Source organism: Armigeres subalbatus, chromosome 3 (genome assembly GCF_024139115.2).
Source record: "Armigeres subalbatus isolate Guangzhou_Male chromosome 3, GZ_Asu_2, whole genome shotgun sequence".
Lineage (NCBI taxonomy): Eukaryota > Metazoa > Arthropoda > Insecta > Diptera > Culicidae > Armigeres > Armigeres subalbatus.
The window spans coordinates 304,619,702-304,642,366 of NC_085141.1; the positions used below are offsets into that span (position 1 = coordinate 304,619,702).

Consider the following 22,665-nt stretch of genomic DNA (forward strand, 5'->3'; position numbering starts at 1 on the left):
TATTTGAACATTGGAAGAAATATTGAAACACTAAACACCGCACCAAATGTGTCATGAACAAAACGCTCATAAGAGCGGCGGTCCTCTACGGACATGAGACTTGGACCATGCTCGAGTAGGACTTGCGAGCACTCGGGGTATTCGAGAAACGCGTGCTTGAGACCATCTTTGGCGGGTTGCAAGAGAACGGTGTGTTGCGGCGAAGAATGAACCACGAGCTCGCCTAACTCTACGGCAAACCCAGTATCCAGAACGTTGTTAAAGCTGGAAGAATGCGATGGGCAGAGCATGCATGTTGCAGGAATGCCGAACAACAACACTGAAAAGATGGTGATTACTTCCGACCCGGCAGTTACAACAAGCCGTGGAGCGCAGCGAGTGAGCTGACCAGGTGCAGAACAACTTGACGATCGAGGGAAACAACAGAGGATGGAGAGATGTGGCCTCGAGCCGCCAAATTGTTGATTCAATCTGTTTAGATTTTCGAATTAATTGTTTTCCACATTTCACTCGAGAGGGCAATTTGCAGATCTGGCGTGCAGAGAAACCGCACTATCACCAAACGGTCGCATATACTCCTGGGCTTTGCGGACGACATTGACCTCATTGGAATCGCTTGCATGGCAGTAGAGGAGGCTTTTGTCCCACTGAAGAAGGAGACGGCTAGGATAGGCTTAGCCATTAACTCTATCAAGACAAAGTACTTGGTTGCGGGTAGAGATAGAGGTAGACCTAGTGGTGTTGGTTGTAGTATTTTTTTTATCTTGGAACGCTTGTGACAATGACGTTTCACATGGAGTGAAAAGATGTGAAGCGTGGGCGTTAAAAAAAGCAGGCTTTCGGGAATTTTCAGCGAAAAAAAGCTGAGTAAAATACTCGGTAGGAAACTAGAAAATTGTGTGTGGCTAGAAAGCATGATTCACGAGCCTTATCAAGTGTACAAAGAGGAAAATTGTGAATCGAATAATGGAATTGGAAACGATGATTAAATCATTAAACAGGTGACATACGCCACATAGTTTAAGTCGTTAGTCCGGCTAAAATGATAAAAAATGTATATGTAATTAAAAACTGAATTAATTAAAATTCATATGGAAGAAAGCATGTATTATATATTTTAAAGCACTAGCAAAAACCGAACATGTCAAGTATTGTACTTATATACGCCAAAAAGCTATCAGACGTTTATCATCTTTCTCTTGCACGCGCACAGGCGGGATAGGATTTGTTTTCATACGGAATAGCTTCCGAAGCTAAAACAGATAGGGTGAACGTTAGTCGTGGGTGTTCCTATAGTTTTGGTAGTTTGTATTTAAGAGAATTAACAAATTAATCGCAGCAACCCAACCGATCAATTAGTTGACCCGTCATAATAAGTTATACACAAAAACCTCATTGAAATTGCATTGTTCATGGGTTCGATTCCCAGCCCCTCCACCAAACCCTCGTCAGTCGCCAGATCCGCAGCCCATACGGTGGCGTTTGGGGTACGCGCCTTACCGTCACGGCTGCCTGATGACGACTGACAACTTGTTCTTCTCGGAGGCATTCCTCCAACGCTACCCGGATTAATGGCAACCGAACACGATCATTGGATACACGACATGGACAAACGGAAACAATGGACTCACGATGAGATGGACTGGCAACGACAACAATAATGGTAATGGAAATCTAAAAATAGATTCTGTGTGGATTCTGTAGAGCAGAATACCACAGTAGATATCGGCACAGTAGCGGTCAAGTAACACAGAGTGCCTAACAAATAAATAAAGGAATAAAAAAGAAATTGCATTGAATTGGTAAAGTATCATTCAAATCTTCTTTTTATCCCCCTCGCGCCAATAGTTGGGGTAGTGTTTCAATAGTTGCGAATCCCATATAAAACCTATGGGATTCGCAACTATAGGAACACGAATAACAAAAAATCGCAACTATTGGAACACTGCACCATTAATTGGAGGACATATTCCAGGTAACAATGGATTATGATGCAGTTATGACACGCTCCGCGTGAAATATTGTAAACGAGCTTTCGGATGCACTTTCAAGGTAGCTGAAATGAAGTATACATATGAAGTGAAATCGACCAATTGTAAGATCGTGCTTAGTTCCTCCACTATTGGGTCCATAATTGCTTTTGATAATATCCCATGGAAGGTTCGCCAGGTACCTTTTCATTCCCGGCCAAGCGCACGCAGCGATGTAGCCACTTTTCCCTCGGTCTTCCTCTTCACCTTCCTTTGGAGCTTCTTGTCGCTCAGGGTCGTCCGGAACCGGGCTTTCTTTCGATGATTGTTGTCTAATAGTGCCAGGATGTTGTACCTACATGCCGGAACGGCATATCCGGCGTCCACAAAATGCCGCACGATGTCCGTTTTCGACGCGGCGGGGTGCCGTTCTATGAACACACACACTTCTGAACGGAGTTGCCTTACTGTTTTTGCCATCACGGTTACTATGAGTTCGACTGATTTCATTTTTATTTATTTAGTTTACATCTAAACAGATAACATTGAATCATGAATCAACACTGAATTCGACTGGTAGAGGTGCAGTCTGTCTGCTAACTCATGGCTCTATGATTGATGCTGCATGGGTGGTTTCGTAAGTGCGGTTGAAGGTAAACCCATGAAAAATCGGCAATTATTATCCATTTTTTTAATGCAAATGCTATTATTGATTACATATTACAAACATGAGTTATTTTTGACTGTATACTGTAAGGAGGCTACTTACTTCCTTAACCTTCATCAAAATCCATATACATACAAGGAAATTTCTCTCTAAAGGATTACATCCGACTTACTTTTATTCCCAATCGTGAATTGTACTTTATTAAAACAGAAGATTTTAATTCTCACACACTCTACATATTCGAGTAGCAAGTATCTTTTTTTATGTTCATGTGTTTTATTGTTAGTAAGAATATTTGCTGAACTATAACAATGTTCGTTATGCTATTTTCTATTTCTTGCTACTGATACTTTCTGTCGAACTTTTCTTTTTTTAGGTGTGACTCAATTGAATACAACTTAAAGTAATGCTTCATTTACAGCTGTAATTTTGAATATACGATATGATAATTCATCGAAACATATAACGATTGGGAAGGGACTTTCGCAAACACTAGAGAAAGATAAACACTTATGGATGGGAAATAATTTTGAAAATATTGGAGAGAAAGATGATCTCTTTCAGCTCAGTTGCAACAGCCGTATGTCCAGCTTGCCCTTACACTACAATTGCATAAGTTTTTGTTTGCTGATAGAAGTGTTCTGCTTATTGGATGCCAATAGAGCTTCACATCTCCTTACACAATCTTAGAATGTTATTCATTTATGTATTGTTTTTTTTTAAATCCTAAACTAAAAGAAATGGGGTGATAAAAACGCACGATACCTGCGGTTTTTTGTTGTTGATGTTGAGAATTCTTTCCGGGACACGTGTAGCAGCGGCTCCGTATCTGTGGCGTTAAAATTCGTTGATGCTCAATGGTGTGTGTCGTCTGAGTGTCTGAGTATGCACTATTGTCACAATTATTATTATTTGATTTTGCAATTGATACGTAAGCAAACGATTACGAGTTACTGGTGGTTACAATATTTTGGAGTACAGCTCAACTAATGATATTGCTCAACTCTATGAGAATTAAGTAAACGGTATTGCTGCGATGTAGTAAACTGGAACTTCCCTGGAAATAGCAAAAGCAAAAAGAAGAAAAAACTACGTGATAGGGGTGGCGCAGAAAGCAATCTAATTTGCAGTCACATAACTATTTTCTTGTTGATGATATTACCTTTATTGTGATCCAATGAATGGAGAAGTGAGCTACACAGATTTTGTATTGCGCTTATACCTAAGTATATCTACGTTCAATCAAAGTTAATTGCCTATGTTCCGGGTATTAAACCACCCGACTTGGACATTAATTTACAATGTTCTGAAAATCCAAATGTGGATGTGTACGTACATTATGTGGAAGATTTTGATTTGAAAAATGTATTGTAGGTAACCACTTTCCCTTCGATGGGACTCGAACCCACGACCCTCAGTACTGAAATTTTTCAAATCAACAACTACAAATTAAAATCTTCCACATAATGTACATAACCACATTTGAGTATATCTACGAATTCGTCATGATAATCAAAATGTACAACATTTGCTATGTTTTACCTTCTTAATTTATTTTTTCAGATTAAAGTGGAAAAACAAAATTGAATGTATGAGCAATGGCATCAAGTTACTCTTTATCATATAAAAATGCCGTAATCTGAATAGGCTATATAAGTTGCTTTATTCAGTACGGCGTGTTACCTCATAGAAAATAATTCGAATTTTATATCCGACGTATCTACGTAGTTCTCGAAGCTCCAACGCCAACCTAAGTATAGACTACCATTACAGTAGAGTTGTGTTTCAGCTCGTTCGACAGGATCGATCACCCGAAAAAGCGAATGACCGTTAAATAGTGGTGGACATCCAAAGAGCGTCACGTCGGTTCATGGATGGTATTATTCAAGGTAAACAGGAATAAAGATAAACATAGCTAAATGTTTTACTAAACAGTTATCTAAACTTTTTTTATTTAATATGTCATGGGTACAATAATAAAACTATGCGCTCTCATCTCCATCCAGTGAATTGAATTCCTATAATCACCGTTGAGAATATTACAATAACTAATAGTACGTTTGATTAGTGCTCTTATAAATACCTTTTGTCGGGGAGTGAATGTGTCTTGCAATGGTCTTATCGTTTATGCGATGGTTTTCCATGTTCTGTTCATGGTCGACGATGAAAAATCTTGCGTTCATATTTGTTTCGAATACCTTTTACATAATGATTACCTCTTAAACTACGCCTTATATGTTATGTCAAATACCTTATGGGTGTGGCAACAATCAACGGAAGACATTTTGAGCGCCTCCGACCGCGTATCTTTGTCAGGGCTAACTCTGCTGAGACTCAGGTTTGATATGCAAGATGCAGCATTACAACGATGGTGGAGACTTCAAGCATTGACGACTGATTAAGGGAAATATATTCGGTGAACACTCGCACAATTACCTCAAGATTTGCTTCATTCAGAATCTGCAGTAATTCTTGTACAAATAAGAGCCCTCGGCGCAGCCATTCCATATCCTAGATGAAATGAACACAACATCGGTTTGGTTTAAGGTACGTATGGGGGTGAAACAATTACCTTCGTCATATCGAACAGTCATGGTGTTGCGTGCGTTGCGGTGGCATATTTATCACACTTTTGCTTGCGTTGCCGGATCCTTTATTTTCAATTATTCTTATCTTCAATAGGATAGCACAACAAATATCCCAGAAACATCCCACAACCGACACTTCTTAGAACGATAGAGCGGCGACCAGGTCAAATTGTTTATAGGACAAAAACGTAACATTGTCGTGAACTACTGGATATGCATCTCCACGTCATGCATAAAGTGGTATCATTTTTTAAGCCAGAATATATACACAGATAACAACTTCTTCTTATGAAAACTCATATGTGAATATGTACGTTATGTGGAAGATATTGATTTGGAAAATGTATTGGAGGTAACCACTTTCCCTTCGATGGGACTCGAACCCATGACCCTACAGTACGCTAGACTGGTGCTTTAACCAACTAAGCTACGAAGGACCTCCGTCGGCCTTCGCAACCTAGCGGCTACTGAACGAGCTCGAGATTCCCAAATTGGACGCATAGTCAAATTACTCGCAATCCATTTCTCAAGCCAATACTTCCACATGTGTATAGTACACGTCCACATTAGAGGAGCGTGAGTATTTAGAATGTTTGGCGGCTATACACATTCTTCATCAGCAACTGTACTGATCAAGTGAGGTTGTGTAAGCTATTTGCCAGTCGGTCGTCAAGCTCAGACCCAAGGCTGGTAGCGACCGATGTCGCTCAAAATAGTGACTTTAGTGACCAAAGATGACGAAAAAAGGGACCAAATAGTGACTTTCAGTTACAGAAAAAGTGACCAAATAGTGACTTTCAGTTTCAGTTGCAAGTTCGATGAGACGAAGTCAAGCGTTTTTGGATCGAAGAAGAATCTTTTTTACAAATTATTTGTGACGGAAAACATCTTTCACTTGCCACTCTTTTCTCTTAGAACGAACTAAGAAGAGAATCAAAAATCGTACACGCTAACTTTTATCTACTCAGTGACTAAGTAAAATTGTATTGCCCTCTATTGCAAATCAAATTTTTAACGTAACTGGAAGTGAGCGAAACATGGTTATTACTTATAAGACCTGTTTTTCTTCCCCGAAAAATGATTTCTCGGCAAAAATCTGCGTGAAAGAGAATGAGTTAAAATAAAGATCACTGGATTAGCTGAACACCTACTTAAGAAAGATGCAGAGAACTCTACGATTTGTCATAGGTGCCACGGAAGAAAACATATTTTAGTTACTAGATAAAGATTGTCGCTGTCGTCGTTGTCCGGAACATCTTTTGCTGGCGAGGATAGTGGATCTAAATGTCAATGAAGGAAAAATACATACGATTTGACAGTTAAGTACCACACATGTTTCGGACAGCAGAACAAAGGGAACCGAAGCGACAATCTTTATCTGGTAACTAAAATATCTTTTCACGGAAGTATTTGGAATCTTTAATGTGAAAGGAACAACAGTACGGATCGTTTTGGTAGAAAACAAATAAAACATTATGAAGATTGTACAACAAGCCTGGGATTGAATTGCTTATAATGGCGGACTTGCTGTGCGCATTCATGAACGATTGGAATTCAACAGCGTATGCAATCTTCAAAATTGGGGATACTTGATCTTCTTTCTATACTCACTAAATATTTTTTTTTTCAGAGCAAATTTTTCATTACATCTGTCAAATCTACAAAAAAATATCCGCTTGAGATTTTTTTCATATGGATGACGGGATCAAGTCTCCTCATATTGAGGCAACAACTCAACATCCGAATTTCCTGAAATTGGAAATGTTGGCATTTCTATCAGTGAAGATCATTTAGCATATTTTTGGCATTGTGCTGTGAAAAAAATGATAAATGATTTGGTCATTATTGGAAGAAGTTGGTCAAATTTTGCGTGGCCACTAAAAATATCTTTAGGAGGGACAAAACACAGTAAATAATAGAGTAAATAAGATTGTCAATAAAAAAATAGCTCGCCACATAATGATCATTTGTCTAGACTCTATACTCTAGAGGATCTTAATACGCTATAACAATACTACTTTAGTTTTCGGTAGAACTGGGGAGTATCAACTCTCCCAGGGGTCAAGTCTCTCCACCTTCCCTTACTATGAGGTTTGAGTTTTTATCGGCAAGTCTCCTGCTTGCATGACTGTATACCAATTATAAAATTTGTGACGTAGAATACCTTTAATTAGCTACTGACGAAATGCCAATAAGAGCAGCTAGTGAATGGGTGGCTTCCCCCCGTAAAGCTGGTAGATCACTTTTACGTATTGTTTTATTTACGGTGTAAGATCTACCAAACCGAACCCTAGCTTAAACCATTTTTCAAACTAGAGCAATAAGTTGTGGTATTTCAAGGATTTATCGTATTTAGTCCTCTCTACCAATTGCAGTTTTTAAATTTAAAAAAAATAACTTTACCCTCAGACTCAAATTCCTCTCGTTTGAGGCTAAATTGTATGCAGCGGAAACAGATTTTCTAGCAATTAGTTATAAAACCAGGGCCCATCGACCTAGGCTGAACTAACTGCTGGAAAAAGTTCGAGTTAGGGTTCTATGGATGTACTAACTCTTCATGAACTGGTAAACAATGGTAGTTCGAGGAACACACGGAACTTCTTGTTACTGAACAACTTCTCTAGATTGAAATGGTCTTGTAGATAGAGCAAAATCCCAGGGTTGTAGCTTTATCGGTGATATTCTAGAAGCAAGACAAGGATGTGGCTAGGGCTCCGATGCATGGCCAATTAACAGTATTACTGTTCTGTTTTCTCAAGGAAAGATTTGATAAGGGGCGCGCCTTCAATGAGATTGCTCTCTGTGAAGGGTCTAAATAGCGGGACCGTAATTTCATTTCCGCCATGAACAAAGCATCATCAGACGGATACATAAAGCTAAGTTTAAAAAATCTTAGTTAATAGTTTCAATATAGTTGAAAATAGTGACTTTTGGCGAGAAAAAGTGACTTTAGTGACTTGAGGTCGAAAAAAGAGACTTTTTAGTGACTTGCCCAAAAAAAGTGACCAAGTCACTAAAAAGTGACCCGCTGCCAGGCCTGCAGACCCGACCGCATTGCGTAGGCAAGAGCACGCAACTCAGGTTCAGTTCAATCAAAGTTAATTGCCTATTTCCGGGTATTAAACCACCCGACTTGGACGTTAATTTACAATGTTATGAAAACTCATATGTGAATATGTACGTTATCAATATCTTCCACATAACGTACATATTCACATATGAGTTTTCATAACATTGTAAATTAACGTCCAAGTCGGGTGGTTTAATCCCCGGAAATAGGCAATTAACTTTGATTGAACTGAACTTCTTCTTCTTATTGGCATTATTATGCATCCCAACATAAACACTCAGATCGTGATCATCCCAATCAGCCTCCGTTGAATTGCGCTGGAGCGCGCCCATTTACTTTACACACGGCGGCTATTCAACTATGGCAACCCCATTCGGCGGCTTATTAAATTAAACAGCACAGACTCACACCCTGTGTAAAAGCTTATGGGCGCGCTGCTGCGCAATCTTTGCTTGCGCGTTATCACCGCGAAGAGTTGAGCGTTTAAGAAGAGCGCGACAATACATGCCCACACTGGGACGCAGCTAGTGTTCATTAAGGACATAGTTGGAAGAGTACCACGATGGCAGCCAATATGGCACCGAACCTCCCACGGGTCAACCCCACACCTCCCGCACTCCTCTCCCACCAACATTCGAATGCATCGAACAGCATCGAACAAAAGTTTAATATTCAGATTACTAACCTGTTCACAGCATATTTATTCACTTCCCGTGATAATGAACATGTTTATCCAAAGAGTCTTATGCATTTCAGCTCGAATTATATCATAAATCAGCAGTTTCGTGCCGATTTATTAGCCGTTCGCGATTTGATGGGTTCATCACTGCACTTCACTTCTTCTAAAAGGGCACTGAAAAAATCAAGTTTTTACTCACTTCTCCGCACATGAGCAGCCCGAAATGTTGATGGAATGCAAATTAAACATCACTTTTCGAAATCAGTCACTTGTTTAAACCGAAAACTTAATATAAACTGCAATTTTTACCCGAAAAAAAACATTAAAAAAAGATCGTGGAGCGAATGTAAACAACGGCACCGGCAGCAGCAAAATAATAACTAGGGTGGTTCAAAAAATAATTTTGCTCCGCCACGCTCAGTCGATTATGATTTATAATTTGGGTGTCATCCGATGGTTTGGGCTGGTTTGAATAGAGGCTTACCGTGCACAGGTCGTTTCATGTTTGTATGACAGTTGATATGGCAAGGTTGAATTTTACATTATTCTGATTGTGGCGCTCCGTCTTTTGGCGGTGGCGAGGGGGGAGACCATATGAATGGATGGAATATTCAAGAGCTTTAACTCTGTAGACAATGCATATTGAATGGTCGTTCCAATGGTTAGGAGTCGATTTCAATCGAGGTTGCGTATCTTTAGCATGAATAATTAGGCTTTGGGAGCATCCACAAATTACGTAACGCTTTGAGGGGGGAGGGGGGGTTGGCCAAAGTGTGACGATCCATACAAAATTTTCAGACGTTTCATACAAAAAGTGTGACATAGGGGGGAGGAGGGGTTGAAAATGCCCAATTTTTGCGTTACGTAATTAATGGATCTTCCCGTATTTATTAGGCTTCTCAGTAGGCATCAGTGTGGCATCAGAAACGTGTGCTTCAACAAAATAGCCAACATTTGTCTATGATATCTATTGCATCAGGGGCAGATACTTCATACAAAAAGTGTGACATGGAGGTGAGCGGGGTATAAAATGCTATTTTTTGCGTTACGTAATCAATGGATCTTTCCTGAGTTGCGATTTTCTTTCAGTGAAATCTTTAGAATGTTGCTTTCAGCAATGTGGGTTCTCTTTTCTTCAGCGTTTGGAGGGGAGGCGCTGTAGCCAGTGTAACGAAAGGTTTTGTTTCCCATACTAGTTTTCATACAAACTTGAACCGGCTTGTGCTCAACCAGTTTTTGTTCAATTCGATTTTTGGAGGACACTCGGAGCATGGGACGGAATCGATTGAGCGTGTTGGAGCTGGGTCGTTTTTTGAACCACCCTACTAATATTATATGATTTTTATACGATTATACGATACGATACCAATACTACTACAGTATATCCCTAGCAGCACAATTGTCATAAAAGAATTACTGTGACCTATGTATGTACGACCAAATCTAGTCATATATAAGTTGCTGCAACCAAATCGATCGAAATTGTGCTACTCGGGATAACAGTTTTTATTGTACCAATATTTTCAAAGCTTTGTTTTGGTACTCAACCCACCTTCACCTTAAGCACTTCCACAGTTATTAACTGCGAGGTTTCTAAGCCAGGTTACCATTTCTTGCATTCGTATTTCATGAGGCTAGCAAGATGATACTTTTATGCCCAGGGAAGTCGAGACAATTTCCAATCCGAAAATTGCACAGCATGCGAAAGATTTAGTTCTAAAAATGTATTGATGGGGTTTGAACCCACGACCCCACTATGCTAGACATGTGCTTTCCCTACTAAGCTACGAAGGACCTCTGTCGTCTTCCACTGCTTAGCGGGTACTGATGATCCCCAACACCAGGCACATAGCCGGACTTTTTCAATTCATTCGCCGATGAGGTCCTGATGAAGTTCCGAACAGCGCTCTCAAGACAGCAATCATAGCGAACCCGAACATGTTCAGGCCATCTATGCAGAGATGCGGATTGGATTGGATTGGATGAGCGCAAGAGGCCTGGAGGCTCGCTCAACATAAGACGGAGGTGGTTATCGTCAACAACCGCAAGTCTGTTCAACATGGAGTGATTCATGTGGTCGTGATCGCATCAAACCGGAGTTTGACGCTCCTTGGGGTCGTTATTGACGACAAGCTGACCTTTTACAGCCATGTCGACTATGCGTGCAAGAGGCCTTCCACTGCTGTAATGGCTTTATCGAGAATGATGTCCAACAGTTCCAGGATGTGTGCCAGTAGACGTAGGCTACTGGCAGGCGTTGCCGTATCTATTCTTAGATACGGCGGCCCGTCCTGGGCGAGAGCTCTGGAGGTAACCAGTTACCTGCGGAAGCTGGAGAGCACGTACCGCTTGATGTGTCTTAGAGTCTGCCTACCGTACGATATCACACGGTGCAGCCTGCGTGATAGCGATCATGATGCCAGTCGGGCTGGTCATCCGGGGAGACGAGGAGTGTTTCGAGCTGCGTGGCACCAGAGGAGCTCGCGAACGCATCAGAGTGACTACGATTGCCAGATCAAAGTGCAGCTGAGCGAGAAGTGCAACGTCATCAGCCTTTTCAAAGAAGTTTCGGGGCTACATGGTCATAGGCTGCCATAGCAGCCCGCGGTTTGATTCTCGGTCAGTCACTCCTAGCAGAATTTCGTCAATTAAAATGAGGAACCCCCCACATATTTTCGTGATTAAGACGATCGAAAACTTTTTCGTAGTCAATGAATACCAAGTAAAGGGACTCTTGGAATTTGTTGACCTGTTCCAGAATGATACGGAGCGTGACAATATGGTCCACACAGGATCTTCCGGCACGGAATCCGTCCTGCTGCCGCCGGAGAGTCGCATCGATCTTCTCCTAAATCCGGGCTAGGATAACTTTGCATAGAACTTCGAGAGCGGTACACAGCAACATAATGCCTCGCTAGTTATCGCATACAGTCAGGTCACCCTTTTTGGGCACCTTCACCAAGATATGTTGCAACCAGTCGATCGAGAAAGTTGCGGGATCATGCAGAGGTGGTGGTGACTTGGCTGGCATTTGGAAGTGCCAGCCAGGTCACAGTGGAAAGTTTTTCAAAGTGCTCCAACCAGCGTTTCAGTTGGGTCGGTCAATAGCTGACCATTCGCGTCTTTTACAGGCATCGTTGAATTCATTTTCGTCCCGCTTAAGCGTTGTGATATAGCGTAGAGGAGGCAAATGTCCCCGGTAGCTGCGGCTCTCTTTTCTTCGTTGGCTAGATTCCACCCACTTTCCCTTGTCCCGAAGTTATGAGAATTTTATTACCTTCTCCAGAACCGGGTATCGTTGACTGGCAAAGACTTTGCTCTTTGCTCCTCTATCTTCCTTCAGGTCTCAACGATGATCCATTGATTTCACCGAATGCGCAGTTCGCCCAGATTGTTATAGCTAGTCACGTCTTCCACGCTGCCACCTTACAGAATATCTGCAGTACGGGTCTTCAGTTCATCAACGAAGTACCGTTTCAGCTTGGCTTCTTTCATTCGGCGTATGTTGTACCATCGTCCAACTCTTTCCTCCTGCCGTCGAATCGAGGACGAGGAGGTGATGATCAGACACGACATCGGCACTACGTTTATTCTGTACATCAAGAAGGCTCCATTTCCATTTTCAGCTGACGCAGATTTGGTCGATTTGAATTTCTGTAAAGCCGTCACGGGAGACCCACGTGCCCTATCATAGAGTATAGCAGAATTTGTCCCGACGGTATACTGTGTTCTGTGTTATATAGAAGAGCATAACAAGAACTGAACACACAATCTTTATACCTATCATGACCTGTTAAACTTTACAACTGCACATTGAACAATATATTTTGTATCTGATTCTGATATATTTTTTTAACAAGGTAGGTTATTTTTGAGATAAAATTGTTACAAAATTTGAAAGAATTTTGTTTCAACAAATGTAATTTTTTATATAAATTTAGATATTTTTACAACATCCTGATCCAAGTTTATGACAAATTATGATATAGAAAGATAGTATAACATAATAACATTTATATATGTTCAAATAATTTTGATATGACCTTTTACTCGGGATGCCTTCGACCAGCACTTATTGCATGGAAGGTCTTGAGACACCATATGACGAGATCCATGGGCATACGCTCTACCATGGTAGGAAAATAGAGTAGAAATGTTCACACAAAAAATGTGCCCAGAAAGCCACAATATTTTTTTAAAGACCGAAACAAATATTATTATTATTTGCCCTGGGAATAAAAAAAAAATGACAAATAATTTGAATCACAAAACTCATCAGTTCTCAAAGAACTTTCTGGAAAAGTTTTATATTTTGTTATTTTTCAATTTGAAAATCCCCTCTCAAATGAATAAACTTTGTCCCAAAATTTCGTGAGTAGATAGGCAGAGGAAAATTTGTTTTTCTCCGATCCAATTAAAAACTATCCGTCTTTCTTTTTACCATTGAATTATAAAAAAAACTGGGTTTGATAAATCGATAGACTCGAAAAATGTAACGAAAGTAACATTTTGCTTCAAACAACGTAAGCCACGAGTCATCTTGAACGAGGCAATTCTAACTCAACAATTTGACCTGATACCACTCTGATCGAAGCATCTTAAACACCAGCAAGATACATTTCACGGAATCAAAAGCAAATACCTGATTGTATAAGTTGTGTTGGTCATATCATCAAATCGTTGGTAGGTTGCATGACGACCATAACGACACGATCCCATTCTACATGAACGTCAGCGAACAACTATTTGACTGAATATCCTGAGCAATATTTGTAAAAAAAAAACAATTTTGTGTTAAGTTCAATTAAAGTACCTCTCAATCCGCAATATTCGTGTGCACACGAATCTCATCCAGAACAAGCGAAACAACTTTACGGCAACTCGAACGTTTTGGGAGGAAACTATAAATTCGGCAATAAATGTTCACCACGAAACATTTTATAAAATAAAAGGAATACCTTTTTTTCGCAAACAGTCTACGTTTTCTTCACCTTTAATGGAGCATTTTAACCCCAAAGGAAACATAACTGAAAGGATAATTAAATCAAAATTAGCATCTCTGCTGATCGTGATTGTATACCTGTCATGAGATTAAGGTTTTCCGTAAATTCGCCGACACGTTACACCTGCAAGGGAGCTTCCAAAAGTTTTGTTTGTCTAATTAACCACACTAACCTGGCCGGAGAAATAAATATACCCTCAACAAGACACTTCTTAGCTCTCTAGAATGGGCTCCGAGGAGGTGTAAATGTTACCCAGTTGAATTTCTGTTCGTCTTGATACCTTACTTTTTAAGATTATATGACATTTAAAACACATTCGACGATGAAAGAAACAAAAAAAGAAGGATCGATTAATATTGGTATCGTACAAACCGACTTACCTGGTGGAAAGCTGATAGATTATTAATTGTCTATAATTTTATTTCTGTAGCTTGGGATACCTCTTAATCCGATTTTATGCCGGTGTGAATGTAGAACTGCTAAAACTTCTTCCAATGAACATAAACAGCATCATGGCTGGCATACAAACGAATAAGCGCCAGCTAATTTAGTGGCTGCGGCTTCTGCTACGGTGACGGTCGGCTTGAATTGAGTTAAAATGTAAACGGATTATTCCTATATGTAATTTATGAGCTTACTTCTTTTGTGCTGCCGGTCGTAATCGCGATCCCGATCACGTCTTTCATGACGCTCGTAATTCCTATCACGGTGGTCTCGTCGATCCCGGCGTCTATCGTCCCGCTTGAATCGATCGTCACGATCTCTGTGAAATATAAAACAAATGGTATAGGCGTTCGCACCAGCTTTCCAAATTATTGTGATAAGTACCTCGATCTACGATCATCACGACGGCGCTCACGTCGGCGATCATCGCGCCGGCGCTCTTCAGGCTGCGGAGATGGTCTCTTCCTAGCTTCCATCATCTCCTCAACGGCCTTCCTCAATTTTGAATAACTGTAAAGGTTGTCATACATCATTTAAACCTAGTATTAAATTTAAATAGAAATCGATGTTCCTACCCTAAATGTTGCTTTCCGGTCAGGTGATCGTCGATACGTTGCTGGGCATCGCCCACAATAAGAAAAGCACCGCAAACCTGACACACCTCCATCTGCTTCTCCTGCGAAGCAGCATATTCCGCCGTAACAGACCATCCGTTTGATTCATGCTGTTTGATCAATTCATCCTTTTCCTCTTTAAGCTGATCGCTCATTTGCATCAAACTCTGTAATTAAAAAATAACTCAGATGACGTTTCATTCGTAGCACTAAAACGTTATTTCTCATTTGTTTATTTGATTTTTATTTTACAGTTTTACAATGTGGATTTGGTTAGCAATCAATTTTACAAAGTTACAAGACTTAGGAGTCAGGACTACAAAGAAGTTCTGCTCCTTATTAACCCCTACTACTTCAGGCCGCTTATTTCAACTATCTGCTATCTGGTCTAGTCCTAGCTGATCATATCTTCGTTAACTATTTTCATCTATTCTTAGCTTTATCTATTATCTTAACTTCACGGTTCAAAATTTCCGCTTTTCCATCTGCTCTTTCCCGCTCAGTCATAATAGCAATTAAGTCTCCATGGGAAACCACGATTGGTGGCACATTCGAATATCCACTTCTCGCGATAGATGGGTGTGTAAAATCCAAATGTTCGTACCATTTAGAATTAATACCACATTTAAAACAAATCGATAGTAGCAACCCTATAACCAGAGACCGGTGTCTCTTGAAAATGCGTCTTCGCCGATCTCTTATTCTAGTATTTCTAGATGACCCATTCTTCAAAAGTACGCATTTGCTCGGAGTAAGGCAAAAGAGGGGCCCTCCTTAGCCGTGCGGTAAGACGCTCGGCTACAAAGCAAGACCATGCTGAGGGTGGCTGGGTTCGATTCCCGGTGCCGGTCTAGGCAATTTTCGGATTGAAAATTGTCTCGACTTCCCTGGGCATAAAAGTACCATCGTGTTAGCCTCATGATATACAAATGCAAAAATGGTAACCTGGCTTAGAAACCTCGCAGTTAATTAACTGTGGAAGTGCTGCTTAATGAACACTAAGCTGCGAGGCGGCTCTGTCCCAGTTTGGGGATGTAATGCCAATAAGAAGAAGAAGAAGAAGGCAAAAGAGTATAGATGACTCTTCAATTGAAAGTATGCATTCACCCGGAATAAGGCAAAAGAGAATATGACTACTTCTCTAAAAGTACGCATTTTTCCGGTAAAAATGCAAAAAAAAAATAGTTCTTCTTTAATGGCTCTGCTTTTTAACTTAGTATTCTATTAGCATTTCCTCATTTATTAATTGAAAGCTTTTCTATGCCCACCATTGCATGAGTTTGTATCTTGTGTGACAAGTACCATGGATACACTATGCCCAGGGAGTCGGGAATGTTTCCAACCCGAGAACATCCTAGACCGGACCAACAATCAAACTCGCCATCTCCGGATTGACAATCCTACGCCTTTGCTCGCAAGGCTACTTGAGCTACAGAGTAGATGAGCAATAACTATTTCTTTAAAAGTATGCATTTGCCCGGAAAAAGGCAAAATAGTAAATGACTCATTTTTTAAAAGTGAGCATTTGCTTGGGATAATGCAAAAGAGTACACAGCAAAAAATAATGTAATGTGCATCAACGTAATCATAACGACTTACTGAAATACACGATGTAATTAAAAATTTGTTATGCAAAATAAAGTCAATTCAATGTAATATTACATCACGCTTCAAATTACACAGAACCTAAATCATCTTTTCTATTTACGTTCACCTTGTGTAATATTTAATGCTGAGAAAAGTTAAAATTACATACAAATAAATGCAACCCATCGGTTCTATTAAATTGTGTTATATTACACAGAATTGATGTATTTTCACATTCATAAAAAATATAATTTTCAATCTCGCAACACTGTTTAGCCTGACATCAGCTAGCGGTGGACGGTGGTGCGCCATGTTTATTTCAAGCTCTTGTTTGAATAGATGTTTATTTTGCAATTTAATTTAAATTCCGATTTTCAGTAGTTCAGTGACGGTGAAAGACGTGCATTAGAAAACCTTAGAAAACAAGCGACTGGAGGAACTGGGTGCTAATCGAGTGTTTTAGCTGGGACTCGCAAACGATGATGCCAAGTAAGATTGTTTAATTATACGGTTGACTCGGAATTACGTTTTGAATGCATCATTTTTCTTACAGTATTGAAGATAATTTTATGGATTTTATTACCTGGAAGGACAAGTTTTGATCAACAGTTTGTGCTCACTTCGGAATCGAAAACTCCGGTGAAGAGGTGATGATGCGGTAGTATGCTTGCTGGAACAGCTAGAGACTCCAGCGGAACGGTTGTACACCAGCGAGGTGGCTCGGCTGCATTCACTACAAATACCAAGGACCACCATTCGATGCGAAAAATTTTTTCCTTGTCACGATCAAGATTAATCGAGAGCTGCACAAGGCAGGCGGTCATTCTTGCACGCACATAGTGTTTACCACCGCAGGTTCCAAGATACGCTGGCCACTTGGCCATGAATTTATTGCACCCGAGATTTAAATATGTCGAGAAAAAGTACACCAAACGTGAATTCTTCTTTCGATGATCGAGGGCGTCCATGGGCGTCCTGCAGGTATAGTATTCGATTTACTAACAATTTAGTTTTTGCACTGGAATTTTCTAGTCATACATAGTAGTCAACAACGCTATTTTCTTTGATCTTTATTGGCCGATGGAAGCCATCAGCTTTCTTACCATGTTGAAATTTTAAATTCAATTACATTTAACTGCAACATTTCTTCTCTTCGTGTCGGCTGTTTCAGACGGAACGGGTCCGTGAAAGCTGTGAAAATGGCCACCTCTATTTCCTCGTCCCCATCTTCTATTTGCAATGCTTTCGACAATAAGCAACATCTGGTGAAAGCAGTACCGCCACAAGCAATTTTCCCGCACTCGCACTGCTGCCACAATAATATGTAGGTACTTAAAAAATCAACAGTTCCCCAGGACACCAAAGTTTTTTTTTAATGTGATTTTCGTTGAGGCAGCTTGTCAAGTTGGTTAAGCAAAACACTTACTTTTGAAGGAACTTTTGGTTACTTGGATCGCCAGGGACGGCAACAGCTACTGAGTTGTCTTAATGCAATACAACAATTTGTTGCTGGCCTATAACGAGTGCGTGGCTGTTGAAAAAATCCTCTAGGCTCCAACTTATAAGAAATTTACAAATCATTACCATAAAATTATTATTCTTACAAATCTGAAACTAAATGTGGTAGAATATTGGAATAGTTTTACTTATTTATTGCTCGGAATCTATTTTTTATTAGAATTTTTGTAAGTAGGTAGTTCTAATAATATTTCTAACTTCCCCGCTGAGAATTCTCAAGATATTCCAAAGGGAATGATTTTTTTAATATTTCTGGAAAGGTAATCTTCGTGGAATACTATGGGTTTTCTTTCGGGATTCTGACGAGATTCCTTTCGGTATTCCGACAAGAATCCTTTTGGAGTTCTGACGAGAATCCTTTCGGGATTCCGAAGAGAATCCTTTCGGGATTCCGAAGAGAATCCTTTCGGGATTCCGAAGAGAATCCTTTCGGGATTCCGAAGAGAATCCTTTCGGGATTCCGAAGAGAATCCTTTCGGGATTCCGAAGAGAATCCTTTCGGGATTCCAAAGAGAATCTTTTCGGGATTCCGAAGAGAATCCTTTCGGGATTCCGAAGAGAATCCTTTCGGGATTCCGAAGAGAATCCTTTCGGGATTCCGAAGAGAATCCTTTCGGGATTCCGAAGAGAATCCTTTCGGGATTCCGAAGAGAATCCTTTCGGGATTCCGAAGAGAATCCTTTCGGGATTCCGAAGAGAATCCATTTTCAAGATTCCGAAGAGAATCCTTTCGGGATTCCGAAGAGAATCATTTCGGGATTCCGAAGAGAATCCTTTCGGGATTCCGAAGAGAATCCTTTCGGGATTCCGAAGAGAATCCTTGCGGGATTCCGAAGAGAATCCTTTCAGGATTCCGAAGAGAATCCTTTCGGGATTCCGAAGAGAATCCTTTCGGGATTCCGAAGAGAATCCTTTCGGGATTCCGAAGAGAATCCTTTCGGGATTCCGAAGAGAATCCTTTCGGGATTCCGAAGAGAATCCTTTCGGGATTCCGAAGAGAATCCTTTCTGGATTCCGAAGAGAATCCTTTCGGGATTCCGAAGAGAATCCTTTCGGGATTCCGAAGAGAATCCTTTCGGGATTCCGAAGAGAATCCTTTCGGGATTCCGAAGAGAATCCTTTCGGGATTCCGAAGAGAATCCTTTCGGGATTCCGAAGAGAATCCTTTCGGGATTCCGAAGAGAATCCTTTCGGGATTCCGAAGAGAATCCTTTCGGGATTCCGAAGAGAATCCTTTCGGGATTCCGAAGAGAATCCTTTCGGGATTCCAAAGAGTGTCCCAATGAGAGTCCCCAATAAGAGTCCCGACGGAATCCCAAAAGTGTTTTTATCGGAATCCCAAAAAGATTCCCGCCCAAATTTCAAAAAGATTTTCTTTCGGAGTCTCAATACATGTTCCTTTGATATCCGAAAAGGATCGGTATCCTAAGGATTCACGTCGGAATCCCGAAAAAAACCTGTCTTAATTCCAAAAAGAGTTCCGTCGGAATTGCACAAGGAGTCCCGTAAAAATCTTAAAAAGATTCTCGCCGGAATCCCAAACGGATTCCTGTAGGTTTCCGTTATGACAATAAATAAATTACAATTACAATTTAAAATCTTAAAAGAATTCCCGTTGAAATCTCAAAAGAAGTTCCAGTGTAAACCCAAAAGGATTCCATTTGGATTCTTGATCATATTCCCGTCGGAATCTCAAAAAGATTTCCGTCAGGATCCCAAGGATCAGGGATCGGATTCCTTCGCAATCACAGAATGACCTCTGAGCCTGCTTCGAGGCCATTCTGCGGAATCATCAATTTTATTAAAATCAATCAATTTCATTAAAACACTAATCATCGCCTATACTTATTTTCAGCGTTCGACGTCGTCCAAAAACACCGACTTCCGTGTTGCTCGATATGGTATATATACGCCATGGTCTGGAACTAACCTAGGAATTTCTAGTGAGAAGTTGCTCACCTTTCGCCATGTCATTTCGGTGATCGGTAGTTTATGTTAAGGATGACTCGCTTCCCGTGGCTAGTGTTACCATTATAACCTGCGGATGGACCGATCAGGACAACGATTAGGTTTCTATTTTGCGAGTACATAATTCTATCGGTGTGTGGATAATGCTCACCCATCGTGAAATGAATAGCAATACATAATCTGCTGAATCGCACTACCGCTTCAGCGTTAGAAAAAAAACGCAATCTGTGAGCATAACATCAATTTTCTTTGTTCAAATTGCATGTCATAGAAAATATAAAATGAAAACAATAAACTATTATTTAGATTCAAATTCAATAAAAATTAAACCGAAAATTTCCCCCCTTTGAAAATTAACATTAAGGACGATTTTACATAACATTCATTTACATCGCTTCGATTACATCATCTTATTTATTACATCGGCAGAAATTACATCGCTCTTGTTTATTACACAGCAAGCTCACGAGTACGTCGAGCAGTGTAATATTCAAAAATCGATGGATTCAACGGGTTGCAGCGATTTCGATGTAATATTCAACAACTTTTTTTGCTGTGTAGATGACACCTTTTTTAGAAGTATGCATTTTTCCGGAAAAAGGCCAAAGAGTAGATATCTCCTTCTTTAAAAGTACGCATTTACCTGGAATGAATCCAAAAGAGTAGATGACTCCTTCTTTAAAAGGATGCATTTGCCCGGAATAAGGCAAAAGAATAGATGACTCCTTCTTCAAAAGTATGCATGTGCCCGGAAACAGGCAAAAAAGTAGATAACTACTTCTTTAAAAGTATGCATTTGCCCAGAAAAAGGCAAAAAAGTAAATGACTCCTTCTTGAAAAGTATGCATTTGCCCAGAATAAGGCAAAGAAGTAAATGACACCTTCTTCAAAAATACGCATTTGACCGGAAAAGGCAAAAGAGTAGATGACTCCTTTGAAGGTTACATTTGCCGGGAATAAGGCAAAAGAGTAGATGACCCCTTCTTCAAAACTACGCATTTGCCCGGAAGAAGGCAGAAGACTAGATGACCCATTTTTCCACAGAACGCAAAAGTCGAAGCGTATATGATTTTTTTTCTACGCATACGATCGGAATAAGACAAATGAGCTGATGATTCCATCTTTTAAAACACACGATTTCTCCTTATAACGAGAAAGCATGCATGCATTTGGTTGGAAGAATTCTAATGAGTAGATCATTCCTCCATTCAAAGTACGCATTTGAAGAAAAACTTTAAAAATCACATTTTCAGGAATAAGGCAAATTAAGCACATTATTTCTTCATTTAAATCCATTTAAATTAAAATTTACCCGGAATTAGCTTCTGCCTAGAGTTTTTATAATTCTTTTAATTTTTATGCCAAATGGCCCTAAAATCATTGACTATTTTTCTTTATTATGCCAAACGGCCGTTATGCAGAATGGCCCCTGCCTATTCAACTATAGCTGCTATAGCTATAAGCTGCAGAGGACGAAAAAGTGCTTTGCCGATTATAATACGACATAAACCAGAACCCCAACAAAGCCTTATTGATGGGGCGCAGAATGTCATAAGATCAACACTCGAAAATTATTCCATTCACGACGAACTAAATAGTTACTAAACTAATTCTCTGATCAATGACTGTTTATGAATTAAATATTCGGGCCTTCTACGTTAGCAAAATTTTGCATTACCTGTGCCTGATCAACATCGCCTCGAATTCCGGCTTCCTCGGCCTCCCTCAACAGCTTTTCGATCTTTTCGTTCATGGTGTTAATCTGCTCCTGCTGCTTCGATACCGGGCGAGCCTCCAGTTTGCTGTTCATTAGGAGCAGCCTCTGCTGGCCTTTCACAATCTTCCGATCGACTTCGTTGATCATGTTGGTGCAGAAACGGAGGAAATCCTCTTCGTACTGTATCTTCTTGCGACACGGTTTGGTCGCATCGAACATTTTCTTGGCCTCTTCGTCATGCAGTTTGCCGCACTGTCCTAAATCTGCTCGCGTATTTACAAACAAATCATGCGGACAAAATTTAACCATGAAATAGGTGCAGAACTGAAAAAGAAATCCCAAAGTTTAATTTTTTTGCTCCAATATATTATCGCAGGCTGAAAAAACTTACCTCTTCATCTTCCCAGTTCAGTTCTTTAGTTTTAACAGAAGGATCCAGATTCCGGTTCCGACCCATCAACTCGTCTAGCAGTTGCCTCGCAACATCCATGGTCACCGCTTTGTTTGGATTCTTCTTCTTCCACTGATGAAATTAGAAAACAGGCTTTTTAACACTAATTCCTACTTATAACCTAGGAAAAACAGTGTTAATCTATGCTCAGATGCGTGATTTATCAGATAACGATATTTTAGTGCAGAATCAAAAAGGTTTTTCACAAAAAAATGCGAAATTTACGATTTTAAATTTTTTGTTCAGCAACGCGATGAAAATTTTCTGCACTTTTTTGTTCTGAAGGAAACTGTCAAACTTATTATAAAGACAGAGCTTCCAATATAGACGCGCAGTCAGACCACAGTTGAGCGTTGAGCTCACATTTGCGCGCCATGTAGGCCCTTTTC

General features: G+C 40.2%; 2 protein-coding genes and 1 long non-coding RNA gene across 3 annotated transcripts; 1 reads left to right on the top strand and 2 right to left on the bottom strand.

Moving 5' to 3' along the window:
- Window positions 1-2,805: 2,805 nt before the first annotated feature.
- On the bottom strand, window positions 2,806-22,571 carry LOC134225072 (luc7-like protein 3). The gene is made up of 7 exons (XM_062704857.1): window positions 22,217-22,571; window positions 21,787-22,149; window positions 14,997-15,202; window positions 14,806-14,931; window positions 14,616-14,740; window positions 14,358-14,559; window positions 2,806-3,694 (listed from the first exon to the last, which is right to left on the bottom strand). Exons 1-6 carry the CDS (start codon window positions 22,313-22,315, stop codon window positions 14,525-14,527), a joined length of 954 nt encoding a protein of 317 aa, XP_062560841.1. The 5' UTR covers window positions 22,316-22,571; the 3' UTR covers window positions 2,806-3,694; window positions 14,358-14,524.
- LOC134225074 (uncharacterized) lies at window positions 16,911-17,929 on the top strand. Its single transcript, XR_009983156.1, has 3 exons — window positions 16,911-17,111; window positions 17,176-17,603; window positions 17,794-17,929. It is a non-coding gene; the product is annotated as an uncharacterized LOC134225074 (long non-coding RNA).
- LOC134225073 (uncharacterized) lies at window positions 17,225-17,856 on the bottom strand. The gene is made up of 2 exons (XM_062704858.1): window positions 17,726-17,856; window positions 17,225-17,597 (listed from the first exon to the last, which is right to left on the bottom strand). The coding sequence occupies exons 1-2, from the start codon at window positions 17,764-17,766 to the stop codon at window positions 17,225-17,227; spliced, it is 414 nt and encodes a 137-aa protein (XP_062560842.1). The 5' UTR covers window positions 17,767-17,856.
- Window positions 22,572-22,665: the final 94 nt, after the last annotated feature.

What these genes read in the sequence shown, in the direction of transcription:
- LOC134225073 (XM_062704858.1), bottom strand. Translation starts at nt 17,766, where the DNA reads ATGTTGCAGTTAAATGTAATTGAATTTAAAATTTCAACATG. An exon ending in GAATTTAAAATTTCAACATG is followed by an intron (nt 17,598 to 17,725) that starts GTAAGAAAGCTG and finishes CTATACCTGCAG; the next exon opens with GACGCCCATGGACGCCCTCG.
- LOC134225072 (XM_062704857.1), bottom strand. Translation starts at nt 22,315, where the DNA reads ATGGATGTTGCGAGGCAACTGCTAGACGAGTTGATGGGTCGGAACCGG. An exon ending in TGAACTGGGAAGATGAAGAG is followed by an intron (nt 22,150 to 22,216) that starts GTAAGTTTTTTC and finishes TTTCTTTTTCAG; the next exon opens with TTCTGCACCTATTTCATGGT. An exon ending in GCGATGTTGATCAGGCACAG is followed by an intron (nt 15,203 to 21,786) that starts GTAATGCAAAAT and finishes TTTTAATTACAG; the next exon opens with AGTTTGATGCAAATGAGCGA.